This window comes from Mauremys mutica, chromosome 13 (assembly GCF_020497125.1).
Source record: "Mauremys mutica isolate MM-2020 ecotype Southern chromosome 13, ASM2049712v1, whole genome shotgun sequence".
Classification (NCBI taxonomy): Eukaryota; Metazoa; Chordata; order Testudines; family Geoemydidae; genus Mauremys; species Mauremys mutica.
Window position 1 is genome coordinate 30,109,210 of NC_059084.1, and position 17,174 is coordinate 30,126,383.

Below are 17,174 nucleotides of genomic sequence, written 5' to 3' on the forward strand. Positions count from 1 at the left end.
ATCCCGTTTGTCAGGGGTGGCAGGTCGCACCATGGCCGGTTTGCCCACTGACGGAACAGCCCGCACCGGCGGTGCCGGGGGCCGGAGGCTCGGTGCCTCTGTTAGCTCTATGAGCTCCCTCGCTGTCGAGAACGTCTTGGGCGTGGACGGGAGAGGCAGCTCGACCACGGTTTGCACCGGGGAGCGCGGGGGTACCGGACTCGACGGCCCTGCCGGTGCCGGAGTCGACGTCGACGGTACCGCGCACGGGCCGTGCGCTGTCGAGGACGGTGCCGAAGGCGCCGCTACTGGCTGCTGGACCAATGGTCTCGACGTAGCAGTCTCTACAGCCTTGGGCTTAGGCTTCCGTTTCCCAGATGGTGAATGGGAACGGTGCCGGCTGCTTCTTAAGAGTCTCGGTACCGGACCGTCCGGGGACCGCTGGAGCGCTCCGCACCGAGGACGACGGCGGAGCCGGAGGAGTCGGCACCGCAGGGGTAAGCGCCGACTCCATGAGGAGCTGCCGTAATCTAATGTCCCGCTCCTTTTTAGTTCGCGGCTTGAACGACCTGCAAATGAGGCACTTGTCTGGTCGATGTCCCTCGCCGAGACAACGAAGGCAGGCGTCGTGGGGGTCCCCAACGGGCATGTGCCGCTGGCAAGCCGCACAGGGCTTGAATCCCGGTGTCTTGGGCATACGCCCGCACCGGACGGGAAAAGAGGGGCTAAGCCCCCCTAATTCCCCCTAATCTATCTAATAACTACTCAACTAACTAATTTTTAACAACTAACTATATACATTAAATACAAAACTAGAACCAAGGTGAGCTAGGTAAGTGGAGGACGACAAGCACTCCACAGTTCCAACTGGCCGTCACGGGCGGGAAGAAGTAACTGAGGAGCGGACGGGCCGGCTGGGGTATATAACTAGCGCTATAGCGGCGCCACTCCAGGGGGCGCCCAGCCAGCCCGCCGGTGTTGCTAGGCTAAAAATGTTCCGAAGAGCCGTGCACGCACGGCGCGCACACCTACATGGAATGCATAGGAGCAATCACTCGAAGAAGAATGTAAGTGAAACAGCAGTCAAAAGGGGAGCAGATCTAGAATAAGGGACAAGAAGCTGCAACTACACACAGATGTTTAGGTCTCTAGAAAAAAGTGAAAAACAAAACATAAAAGTACCTTAGTTTGGCTGACCGTAGTATCCTAGTCAGTGAAACGCAGTTTCCTTCCATAAGGCCACTTCCAACCGTGGGAAGTATGCTTTTACGACAAGCAACATACAGAGCACAAGCCAACCAATGCACCACTTCTCCCTGTCAAACCAGAAGTAAACAATCAATGGACAAACTTTTCCAGGGCAACAATGCCCAATTTGCAGTCTCAGCTTTTCATCTACTTCAAGTATCTCTAAAATCCTTTGGGACAGTAACAAGAACCAACATTTACTCATGGTTGGATGATTTTTTTTTTTTTAAATCTGGCTGGAACAAGGGAACCAAAACTATTTCCTAGGAGTGGAGGACTATCCTTAATTTGCATGGAACAGAGCAGACTGCAGCTGATTGTTCCTTTAAAAACAGACACTACAACGTCTGCAGTATGATTTGGCCACTTAGCTCACAATAAACCATTGCAGATTGCAGAGCCCTGAGGTCTCTGCTGACTGCACCTCTGTATTAAAGATAACTATATTGTAGTACTCCACGAGGCCACAATCTGGCCACTGATCAGCTAGAATCCCATTATCTTTTCTGCAACATCAGTGAAGCCAGCCCTGTCTATTTTATGCCTCTACTATCACCTTCACATGGAAGTTCTTCCATGCTTTCTTACAGTTGGAATGCCCTCTCTAAATTATTGTTAAAGCCCATGGGCGCCAGTTTGCATTATTTTTGGTGGTGCCCAGAACGGGTCCAAGCAGAGCCGGGGCAACCCCCTGGGCCCCACACTTCAGGGGGACACAGGGTCCAGGGCAGCCTGTGGGGCTAGCGGGAGGCCTGTCGCCGGCAGCAGCAAGCAACCTGGCCACAGCCTGCCCTGCTGGCTCCCAGCATCACTCAGGGGAGGCGGCGGAAGCTGGAAAGAGGGCTTGGGGGAAGAGGTGGAATGGGAGCAGGGAAGGGGCGGGGCAGAGCAGGGGCCAGGAGAGGCGGGGTGGCGGCATATTCAAAAGAACTGTGTTATCATGTATAGATAGGAACAACGTACTTAAACACAGTATGTCATACTTAAGTAGTACTAATAAAGTTGATATTCTTAGTTAAATAAATTTCTTATGATAGTGATATTGTGCAATATAGAGAAACTGTTAAATGCTTAGTGTTTCCAGTCCATTTTTACATTATTTTTAAAAAATATATATCGTCTTACAAGGCAGGTATGGGGGGCAGGACAATCCCTCCCTCCACCCCAGGCCATGCCCACACACCACCCATTCCCCCAAGCCCCCACCCCTTTCCGGCTTCCACCTCCTCCTCCGAGCGATGCTGGGAGCAAGCAGGGTGTGGCTGAGCGGGCTGGGGCCAGGTCACTTGCTGCTGCTGGCAACAGGCCCCCCCCACTAACCCTTCAGGCCACCCTGGACCCCACGTTCCCCTGAAGCGTGGGGCCCAGAGCAGTTGCTCTATGGACAGGATAAGACTGAAAATATAAACCCAAACTTTGGTGGAGCTGGGCCAACATTCTTGAATATTGGTAAAGCATGAGCATCATAGACCCATATAATTCGCCACCTATGTTAAAGCCACTTTGTTCTCCTTTAGATCTCCCAAGACCCTCTTCTACTGAGATGCCTGTGGTCCATTGCCAGCTTCTACACTGATTTACCAGAAGAGCTTCAGTACATACAACCCTTTAGAAATTGCCTTTTATAAGTTATTTCTGAATTGCATAAGCAAATATTTTTGAAATAGGAGAATCACGATACTAAAATCTAAACATTGCCTCCATCTTATTGCCCAGAGGCAAAGATTAATCAGGTCAAAATATATTTATTTTAAAAGTTCTCTTTAAACTGCATCTTGACAAGCTCCTCAAACTCAGTAGCTCCAAGCTTCCCATAGCTTAAATCAGGACAAGTATCAAACAATCCCTCTAGTCTGTCCCACAAGTAGTAGGTGGTGTCAGTAAGCCAGCATACCTGTCTAAAGCAGACATTATCTTACTGTGGTGGTATCTGGATTCCTAAAGGTTTTTGCTGGCAGGCAAAGGAGAAATCTCAGAAGCTAGGAGGTATGAGTTGAAGTAGAGGAAGAAATCATCCTAAGGGTCTTCCCTCCTCCCATTTCAGGGTGTAGGTGTTTTGTTTGTATAGTAAACCTCATCTACATGGGAAAGTTAAATTCATACTTTAGGTTAAACCAGTGTAAGTTAGTATTGCTTGGACCTCAGAAAAAGTATGTTAGAAACTTAGAAAGCTAGCAGTGTTTGTGCAAACTAAAGGCCGGGTCTACACTACAAAGTAAGGTCAATGCAAGGCAGCTTACATCAACCTACTTTTGCATGTATCTACATTTAAATTAGTCTCCCACTCACGTAAACACACCATTACACCAACATAGGAACACCACCTCCCTAAGCAGCATAAAGCCATGGCTGATGTACTTTGGTTGACGCAGTGCGAATGTAGACACTGTGTTAGAGAATGTCTACACTGGAAACTTCAAAGCGCTGCCATGAGAAGCGAGTGTGGATTAGCACCGAGCACTGGGAGCGTGGCTTCCAACACTCGGAGCCTGCTTACACTAGCACTTTAAAGCGCTCAGACTTGCTGCGCTCAGGGGAGTGATTTCTCTCTCACACACACACACACACAAGCCAGCAAGTTAGAGCACTATAAAATCTAAGTGTAGACAAGTTATGTTGACCCCAACTATCCCCCAGCAACCATCCCACAATGCCCCACAGATTGCTCTGGTCATCATAGTGAACTCCACTGCCCAGGGGTCACAAAGACTGGAAGCCACCCTCTCCCTTTTAAAGCCCTGCGAATGTTGGAGATTCCTTTTTTCTGATTGCCCGGCTTGGTGAGCAGACCTAGCAGCTCTCCATTGTTGATTGCAACTGCCTAGCTAACTATGCCATCCACACACTCCAGATGTGCTCCTGCTTGGAGTAGACAGTAGATATTGTCACTCCTGGGCTTGAGGGAGAAGAGACTGTTATGGCACAGCTCTGATCCAGCTGTAGAAACATTGCCTTCTACAAGCAGATTGTTCAGGGGATGTAGGAGAAAGGACAGTTATCTGTTCCGTAACGGGCGTTCGAGATGTGTTGTTCAGCTGTATGCCACAGTAGGTGTGCGTGCTCGCCACGTGCACCAGTGTCAGAAGTTTTTCCCCTTAGCAGTACCCGTACGGGGGGAGCACCGCTGTGACCTCTGGAGTGGCGCCTCTATATTGCACTATAAGGGGAGCCGCGCGCTCCCCCCACACCTCAGTTCCTTCTTGCCGCCGGTGAAGGTAGTCGGAACATCTTGCTCCAGCCTTGCTGCAGCTTCTCTAGTTGACCTTAGTGGTACAGTTACTTTTAGTAGTTTTTCAAGTAGTTAGAGTGGCTCGGGGCATGTCCTGTGCCCCAGGCTTCAAGTCGTGTGACTTTTGTTGCCGTTCTAGGCCCAGAAGTGATCCGCACACTAAGTGTCTCCGCTGCTTGGGCGAAATACATGCGAGTGTGCGCTGCAACATCTGCAGGTCATTCAAGCCGTGGACTCAGAAGGAGAGGGACATCAGGCTTCACACCCTCCTGATGGAATCGGCGCTGGCCCCTACCCTGGCACATTGAGCGGACTCGGCACCGCATCTTCAGTGTGTAGCGAAGTCACCTCCTCTAGCCGGCATCGCTCCCCTTCCAAGAAACAAGGGAAGATTTCCGTCTCACAGTGGTGCTGAGAAAAGAAGAGGGGTGAGGCTGGTCCTGAGTCAATCTCCCCCGGGCCCTAGGCCTCCGACTCCTGTTGAACGGCACAGCCCAATTCTGTCCACACGTGCCTCCCTTGCAGAGAGGATCCCATCAACGCCGGAGGCTGCACAGGCCGCGCAAGACATCTTGAGCTTATTGATACCCGGGGCACCACCAGTGTCGGGCCCTCGGTCCCGAGGCAAGCCGCTGCTAGGCACTCATCAGACCCCCCGGGCACAGCGCAGCTCCCGCTCTGAGGACCGCTCCTTACCTCGTTCCACGCTGTCTTCTCGCAGCTCACACCAGCCCTCTACACCAGTCAGGTTGACCGGCTCGCTGCTCGAACGGGAGTCTCAAGGCCCCTCCATCAGCGCGGCGACGGTCACAGGCACCGTGACAGGCGCCATAAACGCTCTTCATGTTGCAGCTACTGCAGCTGGTCCCGACGCCATCAACGCTCCCACTCGAATTCTTACTCTGCCAGGCATCGCACTCGGGACTCCTCTCGCAATTCACCGGCACAGGAACATCATAGCTCCTGGCACCGGGGCGAGTACCAGAGAAGCACTTCCGATGGGTACTGGTCCTCAGTGTCGAGGTCCCGCAGAAGGCACAGTCGTAGGCACCGCCGCTCTTGCCGCTCCTATGAGACCGTGTGCTCGACAGTGACCTCAGCATCAGCACCTAGCCACCCATCGCCAGGTTGTGAGGCTCAGCTGGAACAGATGGCACCACCGGGCCCCCAAATTGGTCAGTGGCAAAGAAAGTGGTGTCAATGGGCACCGTGGCTGCAGATGCCCACCCAGACGGGAACCCGCTCAGTGGCTGGAGCGTCCAAGGCACCTTCAGCCTCCTCTCCTTGGCAGAGGGATAAGTCAATACGTCCCGAGTCAGCAGTCCCACGCCCAGACTCCGACCTGGGGACTGAACCCCCGGTATCGCCTGAGACTCTCTGCTCTGCGCCGGCCCCCTCTCCGGCACTGGGGATGTTCAGGGGATGTAGGAGAAGTGGTATGACAGGGACCAGCAGCAGTGCCACGTGAAAGCCAAGAAGCTGCAGCAGCATACCAGGCCAGGGACGCCAACCACCAATTTGGTGCCAAGTCACAGACCTGCTGCTTTTACAAAGAGCTGCATGCCATCCTCAGCGGAGATTGCACCAGCACCCTCAACAGCACCATGAATACCTTGAAGGAACCTAAGTCACAAGCCCCTGCCATGAACAGCAAAGAGGAGGAGATGTTGGACGAAGAGGAGGATGGGGGATAGGTGACCAAGGGATCCAGCTGTGCAGTGAGCCAGGACCTATTTTTACTCCACCGCAGTCCAGCACGAGTGAGCCCAATGCAGGGGAAGGAACCGCGGGTAACAGTGTAAATAAATTTTCAATTACAGAGTTGTTCCTCCTCCTCCCCCCCAAAGCAGGACACAATCTTTTCACTTTTCATTAATTTACTCATGCTAGAAGACATAGTGGTACAATCAAGAGAGGTAGAGCTGCTATTTTCATTCCCCTCTAGAATGAGGGACCATGCATAGCAGTTTATGTACACAGGGATGTTCCTTGAATCCTCCTGAGAGATCTCGATGAAACTGTCATGGAAGTACTCTGCAATCCTCTGATGGTTTCTAGGGAGGGCTGCCTTGTTTCTTCCTCCAAGGTTGGACACTTTCCCATGCCACTCAGTAATAACTTCAGCAGGCACCACTGCAGTACACTGGGTAGCAGCACATGGGCCCAGGTGGCTTTGGGATGCCTGCTGCAGCTGTGTGAGAACTTTTGTTACCCTCGAGAGATATCAGCTAAAAATCACCATCTACTGTGGAAAAGGGTGCCAGTATTTATTGTCATTGTCCTATATACACTATTAGAATCATGCAACCAAGCAATTCTCTCCTCATTTCCCTTATCCCCCAGTAGGCCATACTCACCATGGGTGGTGCAGTGATTGGTGCCATGCACAAGAAATCCCAAGCAGAAGTGAGAATGTAGTGCTTAAAACTTTTGGGGAGCAAGTTCAACATCTTAAGTTTCACTTTCTGTAGTGAATGCACCAGCAATAGTACCTCTGTGTGTTTTATCTTCAGCTGTTGCCATCGTGGCCTTCAGAGTCTCCCCCTCCACACCTGCAGAGCCACATAAGGTGGAGGAAGAAGATGACGACTCAGGATAACATGTTCCAGGACATCCTGCAAGCCAGTGCTGTATCAGACCAGAAGCACAGGGCCTGGAAGATGAACACTGCAGACAGTCTGGAAAAGGAAAGAGTGGAGAGGAGAAAGGCCCAGGAGTCCCAGCAGGAAAAGGAGAGGAAGATGCACCAGGGCACAGTGGAGCTTCTCAGGCAGCGCAAACAGATGCAGCAAACTCTGGTGGCTTCCGGAGGTGTTGCAGTACCCTTAATGTCCATCGGAGTAGAGTGATAAAGACAATCACAGCTCCACATACACAGACCTGTGAAAGCCAGAGTTAGTATCTGTGTAGCTGAAATGGACATGAAAATTCTTTCACCTTTCATAACTAAATTTATTAAGTTTATAATGTATTTGTTGTGAAATTACAATTTTTGCACTGATTTTGTTCCAATCTTTATTAGTTCACAAGATATGATGCCAACTACTCAGCAGTTCTGAAAGCAACAATTTACCTGTTACTTCACATCACAGCCCACATGACCATTCACAAAACAAATAAGTGAATTAATGTTATATTCCTACATGTACAGCAACCACCCCACAACTCCTACCACGCCACAAAAGAGCAGGGTTGGATAGAGCACACTACACCTCCATACATTACTCTGACTCACTATTAAAATGGTCATTCAAAACCTTCCTGTGCCATATAGCTCTGCCTTGAGCCCTTGTAAATGGATGTTCAAATTCAGCAGACAGCCACACCACCTCTGCCATCCACCTCGGCAGAAACTTTTCCCCTTCTGTCGTACATACATTATGCAGGCCAGAGCAGACAGCTATAACCATTGGGATATTTTTCCTCACTGAGGTCCTTATCTTATGAGTTAACAAAAAGCACATTCAACTGTCATTCCACACTGGCTGAGCCAGTAGTTAAATTGTTCCTTGGTGCAGTTGGGGTGGCCGGTGTATGGCCAGGAGAAAGAGGGGTAGGCTGAGTTCCCCAGAATCACTATTGGCATTTCAACATCCCACTAGTAATCCACCAGTTGGGAAAGAAAGTCCCTTCTTGCAGTTCTATGAACAACAAGTCCTCTGTTCTTAAAGATGTGAGCGTCATGCACGTTCCCTGAACAGCCCACACTGATGTCAGTGAAGTGTTCCTGGTGATCCACCAATGCTTGCATAACCACAGAAAAGTAGCACTTTCTGTCGATGTACTCAGTAGCAAGGTGGCCTGGTGCCAAAAAAGGGATGCGTGTGTCATCCATTGCTCCACTGCAGTTTGGGAATCCCATTGCTGCAAATCCACTCACTATGTCCTGCACACTGCGAGAGCAAGAGGCAATTAATGGCCCCGCACATTTCCATGACAACGGCCCCCTTGGTAGATTTCCCAACTCTGAACTGATTCCCGACTGACAAGTAGCAACCGGGTTGCAAGTTTCCACAGTGTGATTGCCACTCACTTCTCCACTATCAGTAAACCTCTCATTTTGACAGGTTTCAGAGTAGCAGCCGTGTTAGTCTGTATCCGCAAAAAGAACAGGAGTACTTGTGGCACCTTAAAGACTAACAAATTTATTTTAGCATGAGCTTTCGTGAGCTGCAGCTCACTTCTTCGGTGTCCCGGTACTTCATTTTGGTGTCCCAGTACTGGAGGGCAGGTGCAACCTCAGCAGACGAATCCAGGAATGTGGACTTGCACAAAGTAAGGATGAAAATATTGGATTAAAAAAGTTAACCGGTTAAACGATTAAAATTATTTTGTTTAACCAACGTAGCTGAGGGGGTCTGGCACAAAGGGGCCTGGGGCCAATCCAGCTGGGGTCCGGCACAGCCAGGGTTGAGGTCCCTCTCACCGGCCCAACGCAGGGCTGCCGGGGTTAATGGTTAACTTCGGTCAACTGGTAAGCCTAATGCTTGCTGGTTAACCTTTTACACCTCTCACCAAAAGATCTGCAGCCACTGCTTATCATTCCAAACCTGCATTAGAATGAGATCCCACCAGTTTCTTGAGGCCAGAAGAGCACTCCAACATCTGCAGCTATTCTGTGAACGCCACCAACAACCTTGAATTGGTTCTCATGATGTAGCACAGCAATGTGTCCAAAAAAATCATGTTCCCCACTGATTTGGTTTTTCAAGCACCTCTGCAAATACTCCAGGATCGCGCACCCTGTGCTTTCAATGTTTATGATAATAGTGCAAAGCTATGCAGTCTCCATGTCAGATGACAGACAGCGAGGAGGGTCACGTGGGTTTGTGGAGTTTTGAAATAGATGCACAAAAATTATGGGATACAGATAACATTATGAGATGTAGAGAGCCGCAACCTGGGAAGTGGACCCAATGCTCCCAGTCACTCCTGCGTGACTTGTTTTGGCCCTATCATGCACTGCCAAAACTTCCATTATGCAACTTACCCCTGCCTAGTGCACTGTCTTGGGGATACTTACTCATGGTGCACTGCACTCTGCATTGATACAAGCACTCTTGAAGAGTATGAGCACCACCGGCATAAGCAGCCAAGTATGCACACACATAAGCAAAGTACTAACAGTGACAGCTGTATGCCAATGTAACTTGAGTCAACATAAATTTGTAGTGTAGCCATGGCTAAAGTACCTCCTGCTCCATTCAACTATCAATCACAGATTCTCTGCCCCAAAGTAGGTTAGATCAAACTTGGGGGCTACTCTAACTTGTGCAAGGGAACTAGGGATCATATGCCAGATGGATCTAGCTCAGGGGCAGGCAAACTATGGCCTGTGGGACCGTCCTGCTTGGCCCCTGAGCTCCTGGCCTGGGAGGCTAGCCCCCAGCTCCTCCCCTGCTGTCCCCCCTGCCCACAGCCTCAGCTCACTCCACTGCCGGCGCAATGCTCTGGGCAGCAGGGGTGTGAGCTCCTGGAGCAGCGCAGCTGCAGAGCCCAGCCTGACCCCGTGCTCTGTGCTGGCGGCAACGTGTCCTGGCTCCAGCCGGGCAGCGCTGCCAGCCACCTGTGCTCCAGGCAGCGCAGTAAGGGGGCGGGGGGGGGGAAGGGTTGGATAGAGGGCAGGCGAGTTTGGGGTGGTGGTCGGGGGGGAAACAGGGTTGAATGTGGGGGCAGTCAGGGAACAAGGAGAAGGGGTGGATGGATGGGGCAGGGGTCCAGGGGGGTGAGGGAGGCTCTCAGGAATGAGAGGAGGGGTTGGATGCGGCGGCAGGGGTCCGGATGCAGTCAGGGGACAGGAAGTAGGTGTGTGTGGATGGGGCAGGGGTCCCAGAGGGGCCATCAGTGAACGGGGGGTGGGGGTGTTGGATGGGGCAGGAGTCCCCGGGGGGAGGCAAATAGGGGAGGGGATCGTGGCCCGGCCCCCACCTTCTAACCATACAATTTACGAAACCCGATGCAGCCCTCAGGCCAAAAAGTTTGCCCGCCCCTGTCTTATACCCACCCTGGGGAACCCGCATGCAAACCCCTGCCTCAGATGGTTACTGTTTAAATACAAACCCCTGGTTCTAGGAGCCTCAGTCTCTCCCCAGACACAGAACTGCCTGGTCCTGCCCACTGGGGAGTTTCTCCATTAACAATCACCATGACATTGTCACGGCTCTTCTCTCTTTTCCTACTCGCTGCCCCATCAGGGGAGTATTTCATGGGCCCCTGAGAAACACCGAGGTGTGGAAATGCACCGGTTACAGGCGAGAGTCAGCTCTGTTCTCCTTTCCCCAGGTGTCCTCTCTCAGGTACAGCTGATACAGTCTGGCCCAGGAGTGGTGAAGCCTGGAGAGACCCTCACACTGACCTGCGCTGTCTCAGGTTACTCTATCACCAGTGGTTATTGGATCTGGCAGCCTCCCAGAAAAGGGCTGAAGTGGCTGGGATGGGTATATTACAGCGGTTCCACGTGGAACACGAACTATGGCTCATCTTTCCAGAGCCAAATCACCATCTCGACTGACTCCTCCAAGAGCCAGTTCTCCCTGCAGCTGCAGACACCTCCACCTATTACTGTGCCAGAGACACAAAGCAAAGCAGGACCTGTATAAAAAGGGGAAGCGGAGCCTATACAGACTTTCACGCCTCTATCATGCTGTAGTTTATCTTTCTTGAAAAGCAGGAGACCTTTCCGCTAGATGGCAGTAAAGGGACAGTCCCTGTTTTCACTTGCATGTGGTGAAAATTTATGAAGACAGAAATTGAAGCCAGTGAAGAGTGATAGCTCCATGAAAACGTGTCTGCGCACAGGTCCTGAACCGATTTAAATTCTGACGGTTTAATTCAGGCCAAATTCTCCCTGCTGACTTTCTCATCCCATCTTTCCGCTAAAAGTAAACAGGGTGTCTGTGTGTAACACACATACCATGATCTTGTATCCTTGTAGGAAAAAGTTTGGCCTTCCACAATCAAAGCGCAGGAGGATTTAGTAACCCTATAAAATTTTTAAAAGCTCTCTGCCATGGTCTCCCCGTCACCAGCCACATTAATCCTCACATCAAACTCTGTGTCCTTCCATCCAGCACAGCTAATAAGGAGCCCGGATACCCCCCAAGACAAGGCTCATTCACTCCAGAAACACACACACACACACACACACACCCTTCCCTGGTCTGGGGAGTGTCTATTACCTTTCCAACTAGGAATATTTATTAATTTTCCAGCCATTGTTTCTTTCCTTCTCTCTCCCTCTCTACTGATCTCTCTTAAGGGCACCCACTACCATGTTATCCTAGTGCCTTACAATCTGTACTGATCCTCACAGCACTTCTAGGAGGCTGGTAAATCCATATCAGGAGCTGAGGCAGGGACACACTGTGATCATGTATTTTTCTATCTTAGGTAATTTTACGGCTCCCATCACCGCAGTATCTAAGCCTTACACTCTTATCAATGTATTTCTCCTCACCCCTGATCTAACTGGTACACAGCATGCTCCAGCCACTCCTACTTCCTACCCTCTGCACAAGGGGCTGCAGTAAGCTATATTTGCATGTGGTTTCTATTCTCCCTGCAAATAAGTGGCAAAAAGGGTGAAGGACAGAGCAAAACTCTGCCCCAAAATACTGACTGTGGCCTCCTGATTTCTTTGAGCCGTTAAGCTGAAAAATTTGGATATCACTGCTCTGACCGTTAAGATCAAGATCATTCTAGCACCCTTTGAAAGCAAGACATGTATCCACTTATGTTTCCCTCCCAAAAGACTAAACAAGAGCCAGTTCAAATATTGTATCTGAATCTTCCTCCTATTTCTTAAACAGTTTAAATATAAATTCAAATCTCTTTTTGTCATTGGGAAAGAAGTGCTGACTAACCATTCCAGGAAACAAGTGAACACAGTACCCAAAGTACCCAATGACCAAAGAGCTTGGGAGGGGCTGCACTCCCTTCCCAACAAGGTACCACAGAAGGCTAATAGGAAAATGTGCTGGAATAGAATGATCCCTCAGACCTTAAATGCACAGTGACCAATTAACACTTAGGCTTGTTTACATTTCAAAGTTAATTCAGATTAATGTAAAATGTGAATTTAAGGTGCAACAGCTACTTTTGAACAACCCCTAGTGTGAACATTCTTGTTCCAGAACAAGTATTGGGGGTAGCCGTGTTAGTCTGTATCCACAAAACAAGGAGTCTGGTGGCACCTTAAAGACTAACAGATATACGTGGGCATAAGCTTTTGTGGAGTGCTCCATGCATCTGACTAAGTGAGGTTTTTTTACCCACAAAAGCTTATGCCCAAATATATGTTAGTCTTTAAGGTGCCACCGGACTCCTCCTTTTTTGTCCAGAACAAGGCACTCTTATTCCAGAATAAAAGTGTCACACATGGACTCCACCCCTGAATAATTTGGCCTAGTCTTAATGCTTATACTGGCATAACTATATCTACCAAGAGTGTGAATAAATTACACCCTCCCCACCACCAACCAAGCAACATAGCTATGCTGACTAAACCTCCATGGTGGATACAGTTGTGAAGGCAGAAAAGGGCTTCCAAGGGCACGGCTAATATTGTTTGGGGAGGTGGTGTTCTGGCACCAGAAGTCTTCCTGTCGGTGTACACTACATCTGCACCGGGGGCCATACATGGCAATCTCCGAGGGGGAGACAGCCTCCATGCGTAGACAGGCCCTTATGCCTTTTCTCTAACAAGTCACCCTTTACCTGACAGGGTTTGGCTAACCCCCATTGGCAGAGCATTCATCTCCCGCCCAGCGGAGGCCCGGCCAAGGGAGTCAGACCCCCGGGGCTGGAGTCTGATCCGCGCAGCCAGACAGGAGCCCTGGGAACATATGCGCACACCCGAGCTGGTGTCTGCGCCAGACCTCCGGCGGGCGCAGCCCGCAGTCCCTCCGGCAGCTCCCCGCCGCGGGGCTCGCACGGAGCCCAGTCTGCCAGCATCAGCGCTCGCTCACGCCTCCGCCCCAGAGCCAGCGGGCACCCCGGACCCTGCATGGCCGCGGGCGGCCCAGGAGCTACCTCAGCAGCCCGGCCCCAGGCGCCCCGGCCGGCACGCAGCCCGCTTGCTCGGACACCGGGGCCGAGCGGCGTCTGCCGGCACCCTGGTGCCTCCTGAGGGTGGATCCCGGGGCAGCGCCAGCTGGGCCCGGCGCCTACCCCCTGACCCGTCGGGCTCCGGGCGGAGCCGGCCACGGCCCTGCCGCTCACCTCTAGGCTGTACGTGCCACGCAGCGCCGTGAAGTCTCGCAGCGCCTCACCGGCGCTGGCCGCGTCCAGGTTGAGGTCCTGGCAGAGGCGGTCGATGGCGGCAGGGGCCGAGCCCTCGGCCTCCCCGGCTGGGGGCTCCTCCCGGGACATGGCGGCTCTGCTGCAGCCCCCGGCGGCTCTGTGGGCCGAGCCCACAAACCCCTGCGTCCTGCGCGCCAAAACCCTTTCACCCGGCCGGCCCCCATATCCCTCCGCCTGGCCGGGCCCCACTGCTGCTCTTCCCTCGGAAGTGGCCCTGCAGGAGGAGAAGATCGTCCACCTCCTCCCCGGACCCCGCGAGCGGCGCTGACGGGGCCGGCAGCGGAGGAATATGGGGGAGCGGGCGCGTGACACGGCCGGCGAGCCGGGTTTGTTGTGCCACGTGTGGCCTGAACTGCCCCAGGTACAGGGAGAGCAAGTTGTAACGGGTAGCAGTGACTGATAGGTAAGGGGGAGAGGGATTCTTATTTGCTGCCTTGTCCTAATTTGCTAAATCTTGACAGTGGTGTGGGACTGAAGCATGAAGTCTTCAGCTGCCAAAGGCTCCTGCCCAGTGTGTATATGTCTCACTTACCTCTTAATGGAGTGAGGTCATTTAAACATTATTTGTTTTGCAGCTTCATTTACTGTGCTAACAATGTAGCATCCTGATATTGATCCTTCTGCCCAAGTGATCACTTCCTCCTCAGGAGAAGTCCATGAGCTATTAACCATAATCAGTTTTGAGACAGGGCTAGAAAAATTAGACTAGAAGTCACGTGATGCAACAGAATAAACTTGTGCTTTAAAAATAAGAAAGTTAGAATTAAAAATTCCAAATTAGAAATCACAATACTAGAAACAGAGATGCCATTGCTAAAACTACTAGCAAGTACTATGCTAAAACTACTAGCAAGTACTATGCTGCTTGGGCTTTGCTGGCCAGGTAGGGAGCCAGTTGCAGGTCCAGGTTGTCCTATCTCATCTTGCTCCCATAGCTACCTGCTCAAAAGTGCCTAGGAAGGCATCAGGGTCATCTGCAGGGCCCATCTTACAGAGTTCCAAGCCCAGTGCCCAAATGTCATCCCCAACCGTGGCACTCACCATCTTCTGGAGGAGCTGCTACTAGATGCTGACTCTTCTTCTTCGAGTGATTGCTCCTATGCATTCCAGTTAGGTGTGCGCGCCGCGCGTGCACGGCTCTTCGGAAGACTTTTACCCTAGCAACACTCGGTGGGTCGGCTGGGCGCCCCCTGGAGTGGCGCCGCTATAGCGCAGGATATATACCCCTGCCGACCCATCTGCTCCTCAGTTCCTTCTTTCCGCCCGTGACGGCCGTTAGAACAGTGGAGCGCAGCTTAGCTGACCTCCACCTCCCTAGCTACTCGTAGTTTCTCTCGTTTAGTGTATAGTTTATAGTTGTAGTTAACTTTATTTGTTTGTAGTATAGGATTTATTTTCAGGGGTTCGGGGTTTATCCCCTTCCCCTCACCCGGTGCCGGGTCCGATGCCCGGTCCACAGGGTTTTACAAGGCTCGGCCGGCCACAAGCCGTTGCCGACAAGAGATCCTCTCCTAAGTGCCTCGAGGATTCTCAACTGACAGATAAGTGCCGCATTCGCGGGGCCTTTGATCCTAGAACAAAGGGGAGCGGGACTTTCGTCTCAAACAGCTCCCGAGGGAGGCAGCTCTTGCTCCTCCGCTCTCGGCGCCGAGCGCTGGTTAGTCTTCAAGGAGCGCTCCCTCGGCACCGGTTCCCCGGTGCCGCCAAGGCCTCCCGGCACTGGCCCTCGCTGACTCCAACATCCACTCAGCATGGTTCCCTCTCCTGGAGGATGAAGAGGCACAATATACTTGCTGCGTCCGAGCCGCCTGCTCCGCAGCCGAGCGCTATGCTCAGTCGGATCGCTCGGCACCGATGTCTGCCGCGGCACCGACAATATCCGCACCATTAACTCCGGCCAGGCAAGAGCCGTCGAGTCCGGTGCCGGAAAGCTCCCCGATACGGACCGTGGTCGAGCTCGCTATGACGCTGCGTCCGAGCCGCCTGCTCCGCAGCCGAGCGCTATGCTCAGTCGGATCGCCCGGCACCGATGTCTGCCGCGGCACCGACAATATCCGCACCATTAACTCCGGCCAGGCAAGAGCCGTCGAGTCCGGTGCTGGAAAGCTCCCCGGCGCGGACCGTGGTCGAGCTCGCGTTGACGCTGCGTCTGAGCCGTCTGCTCCGCAGCCGAGCGCTATGCACAATCGCCCGGCACCGTGGTCGGCCTCGGCACCGACAATGTCCGCACCATTAACTCCGGCCAGACAAGAGCCGTCGAGTCCGGTGCTGGAAAGCTCCCCGGTACGGACCGTGGTCGAGCCCGCTAAGACGCTGCGTCCGAGCCGCCTGCTCCGCAGCCGAGCGCTACGCTCAGTCGGTTCGCCAGCACCGATGTCTGCCGTGGCACCGACAATATCCGCGCCGTTAACTCCGGCCAGGCAAGAGCCGTCGAGTCCGGTGCTGGAGAGCTCCCCGGTACGGACCGTGGTCGAACTCGTTATGAAGCTGCGTCCGAGCCGCCTGCTCCGCAGCCGAGCGCTATGCTCAGTCGGATCGCCCGGCACCGATGTCTGCCGCGGCAACGACAATATCCGCACCATTAACTCCGGCCAGGCAAGAGCCGTCGAGTCCGGTGCTGGAAAGCTCCCCGGTACGAACCGTGGTCGAGCTCGCTTTTCAGCGGCGTCCGAGCGGCCCGCTCCGCAGCCCGAGCGCTCTACTACGTCGGGCTGCCCGGCACCGGTGACTGCTACGGCACCGACAGTATCAGCACCGTAGACTACGGCCTCGCAAGAGCCGTCGAGTCCAACACCTGAATGCTCCCCGGCGCGAGCTGTGGTCGAGCTCACTATTCCCTCCACGCTGGGAACATTTCCACAGCGAGGGAGTTGATGGCAAGGGCAGAGCCTGCACTGCTTAACCCCCAACATCGCCGGTGCGGGTTATATGGTCTTTTGGGCGAGCCTGTCTTGCTCACGCCACCCTGCGTCGGCACCGCAGAGCGGCACCGTCCCCGATCGCGGTTCCGCAGACGTTCTCGGTCCCGTCACCGATCGAGGTCCCGACGCCTCTCGTGGTCTCGGCACCGTTCTCCATTGCGGTGCCTTTAGTACTCGCGGCACCGGCCAGCGTCACGTTCGCTGGCCCGGTACATTCGGCACCGATCCCGCTCCCGGCACCGCCCTAGGCACCGAGACTCCCGTACCCACGCCTGAACGTCGAGCCTCGCGCTCTAGGTCGACCGCCCAGAACAGCTCCGGTGGCAGGTCTCGTTCTCGGTACCGGTATGTCTCCCGGTACCGTTCCCCGGTGCCGAGTCGAGCGACGTCAGTTAGAGAAGGAGACTCTACCAAGAGCTTTCAGCTCCTCCAGGGCCATCCAGCCACGCATCAGTGTCGTCCCGTGCGGACACTTCATATGCGTAGCACTCTGTTTT

The 17,174-nt window shown here is 53.0% G+C and overlaps 1 protein-coding gene across 3 annotated transcripts in view; it reads right to left on the minus strand.

The window, feature by feature from the left end:
• The window catches only part of RBL1 (RB transcriptional corepressor like 1), a 129,250-nt gene extending 115,402 nt beyond the window's left edge, over positions 1-13,848 (minus strand). For all 3 annotated transcript variants that reach the window (XM_044985794.1, XM_044985796.1, XM_044985793.1), the window contains exons 1-2: positions 13,676-13,848; positions 1,162-1,295 (exon numbers count right to left, since the gene is read on the minus strand). In XM_044985794.1, the coding sequence (XP_044841729.1) occupies positions 1,162-1,295; positions 13,676-13,825 (284 nt within the window). In that variant the 5' untranslated portion in view covers positions 13,826-13,848. The remainder of the gene's footprint in view (positions 1-1,161; positions 1,296-13,675) is intronic.
• Between the last annotated feature and the right edge of the window lie 3,326 nt (positions 13,849-17,174).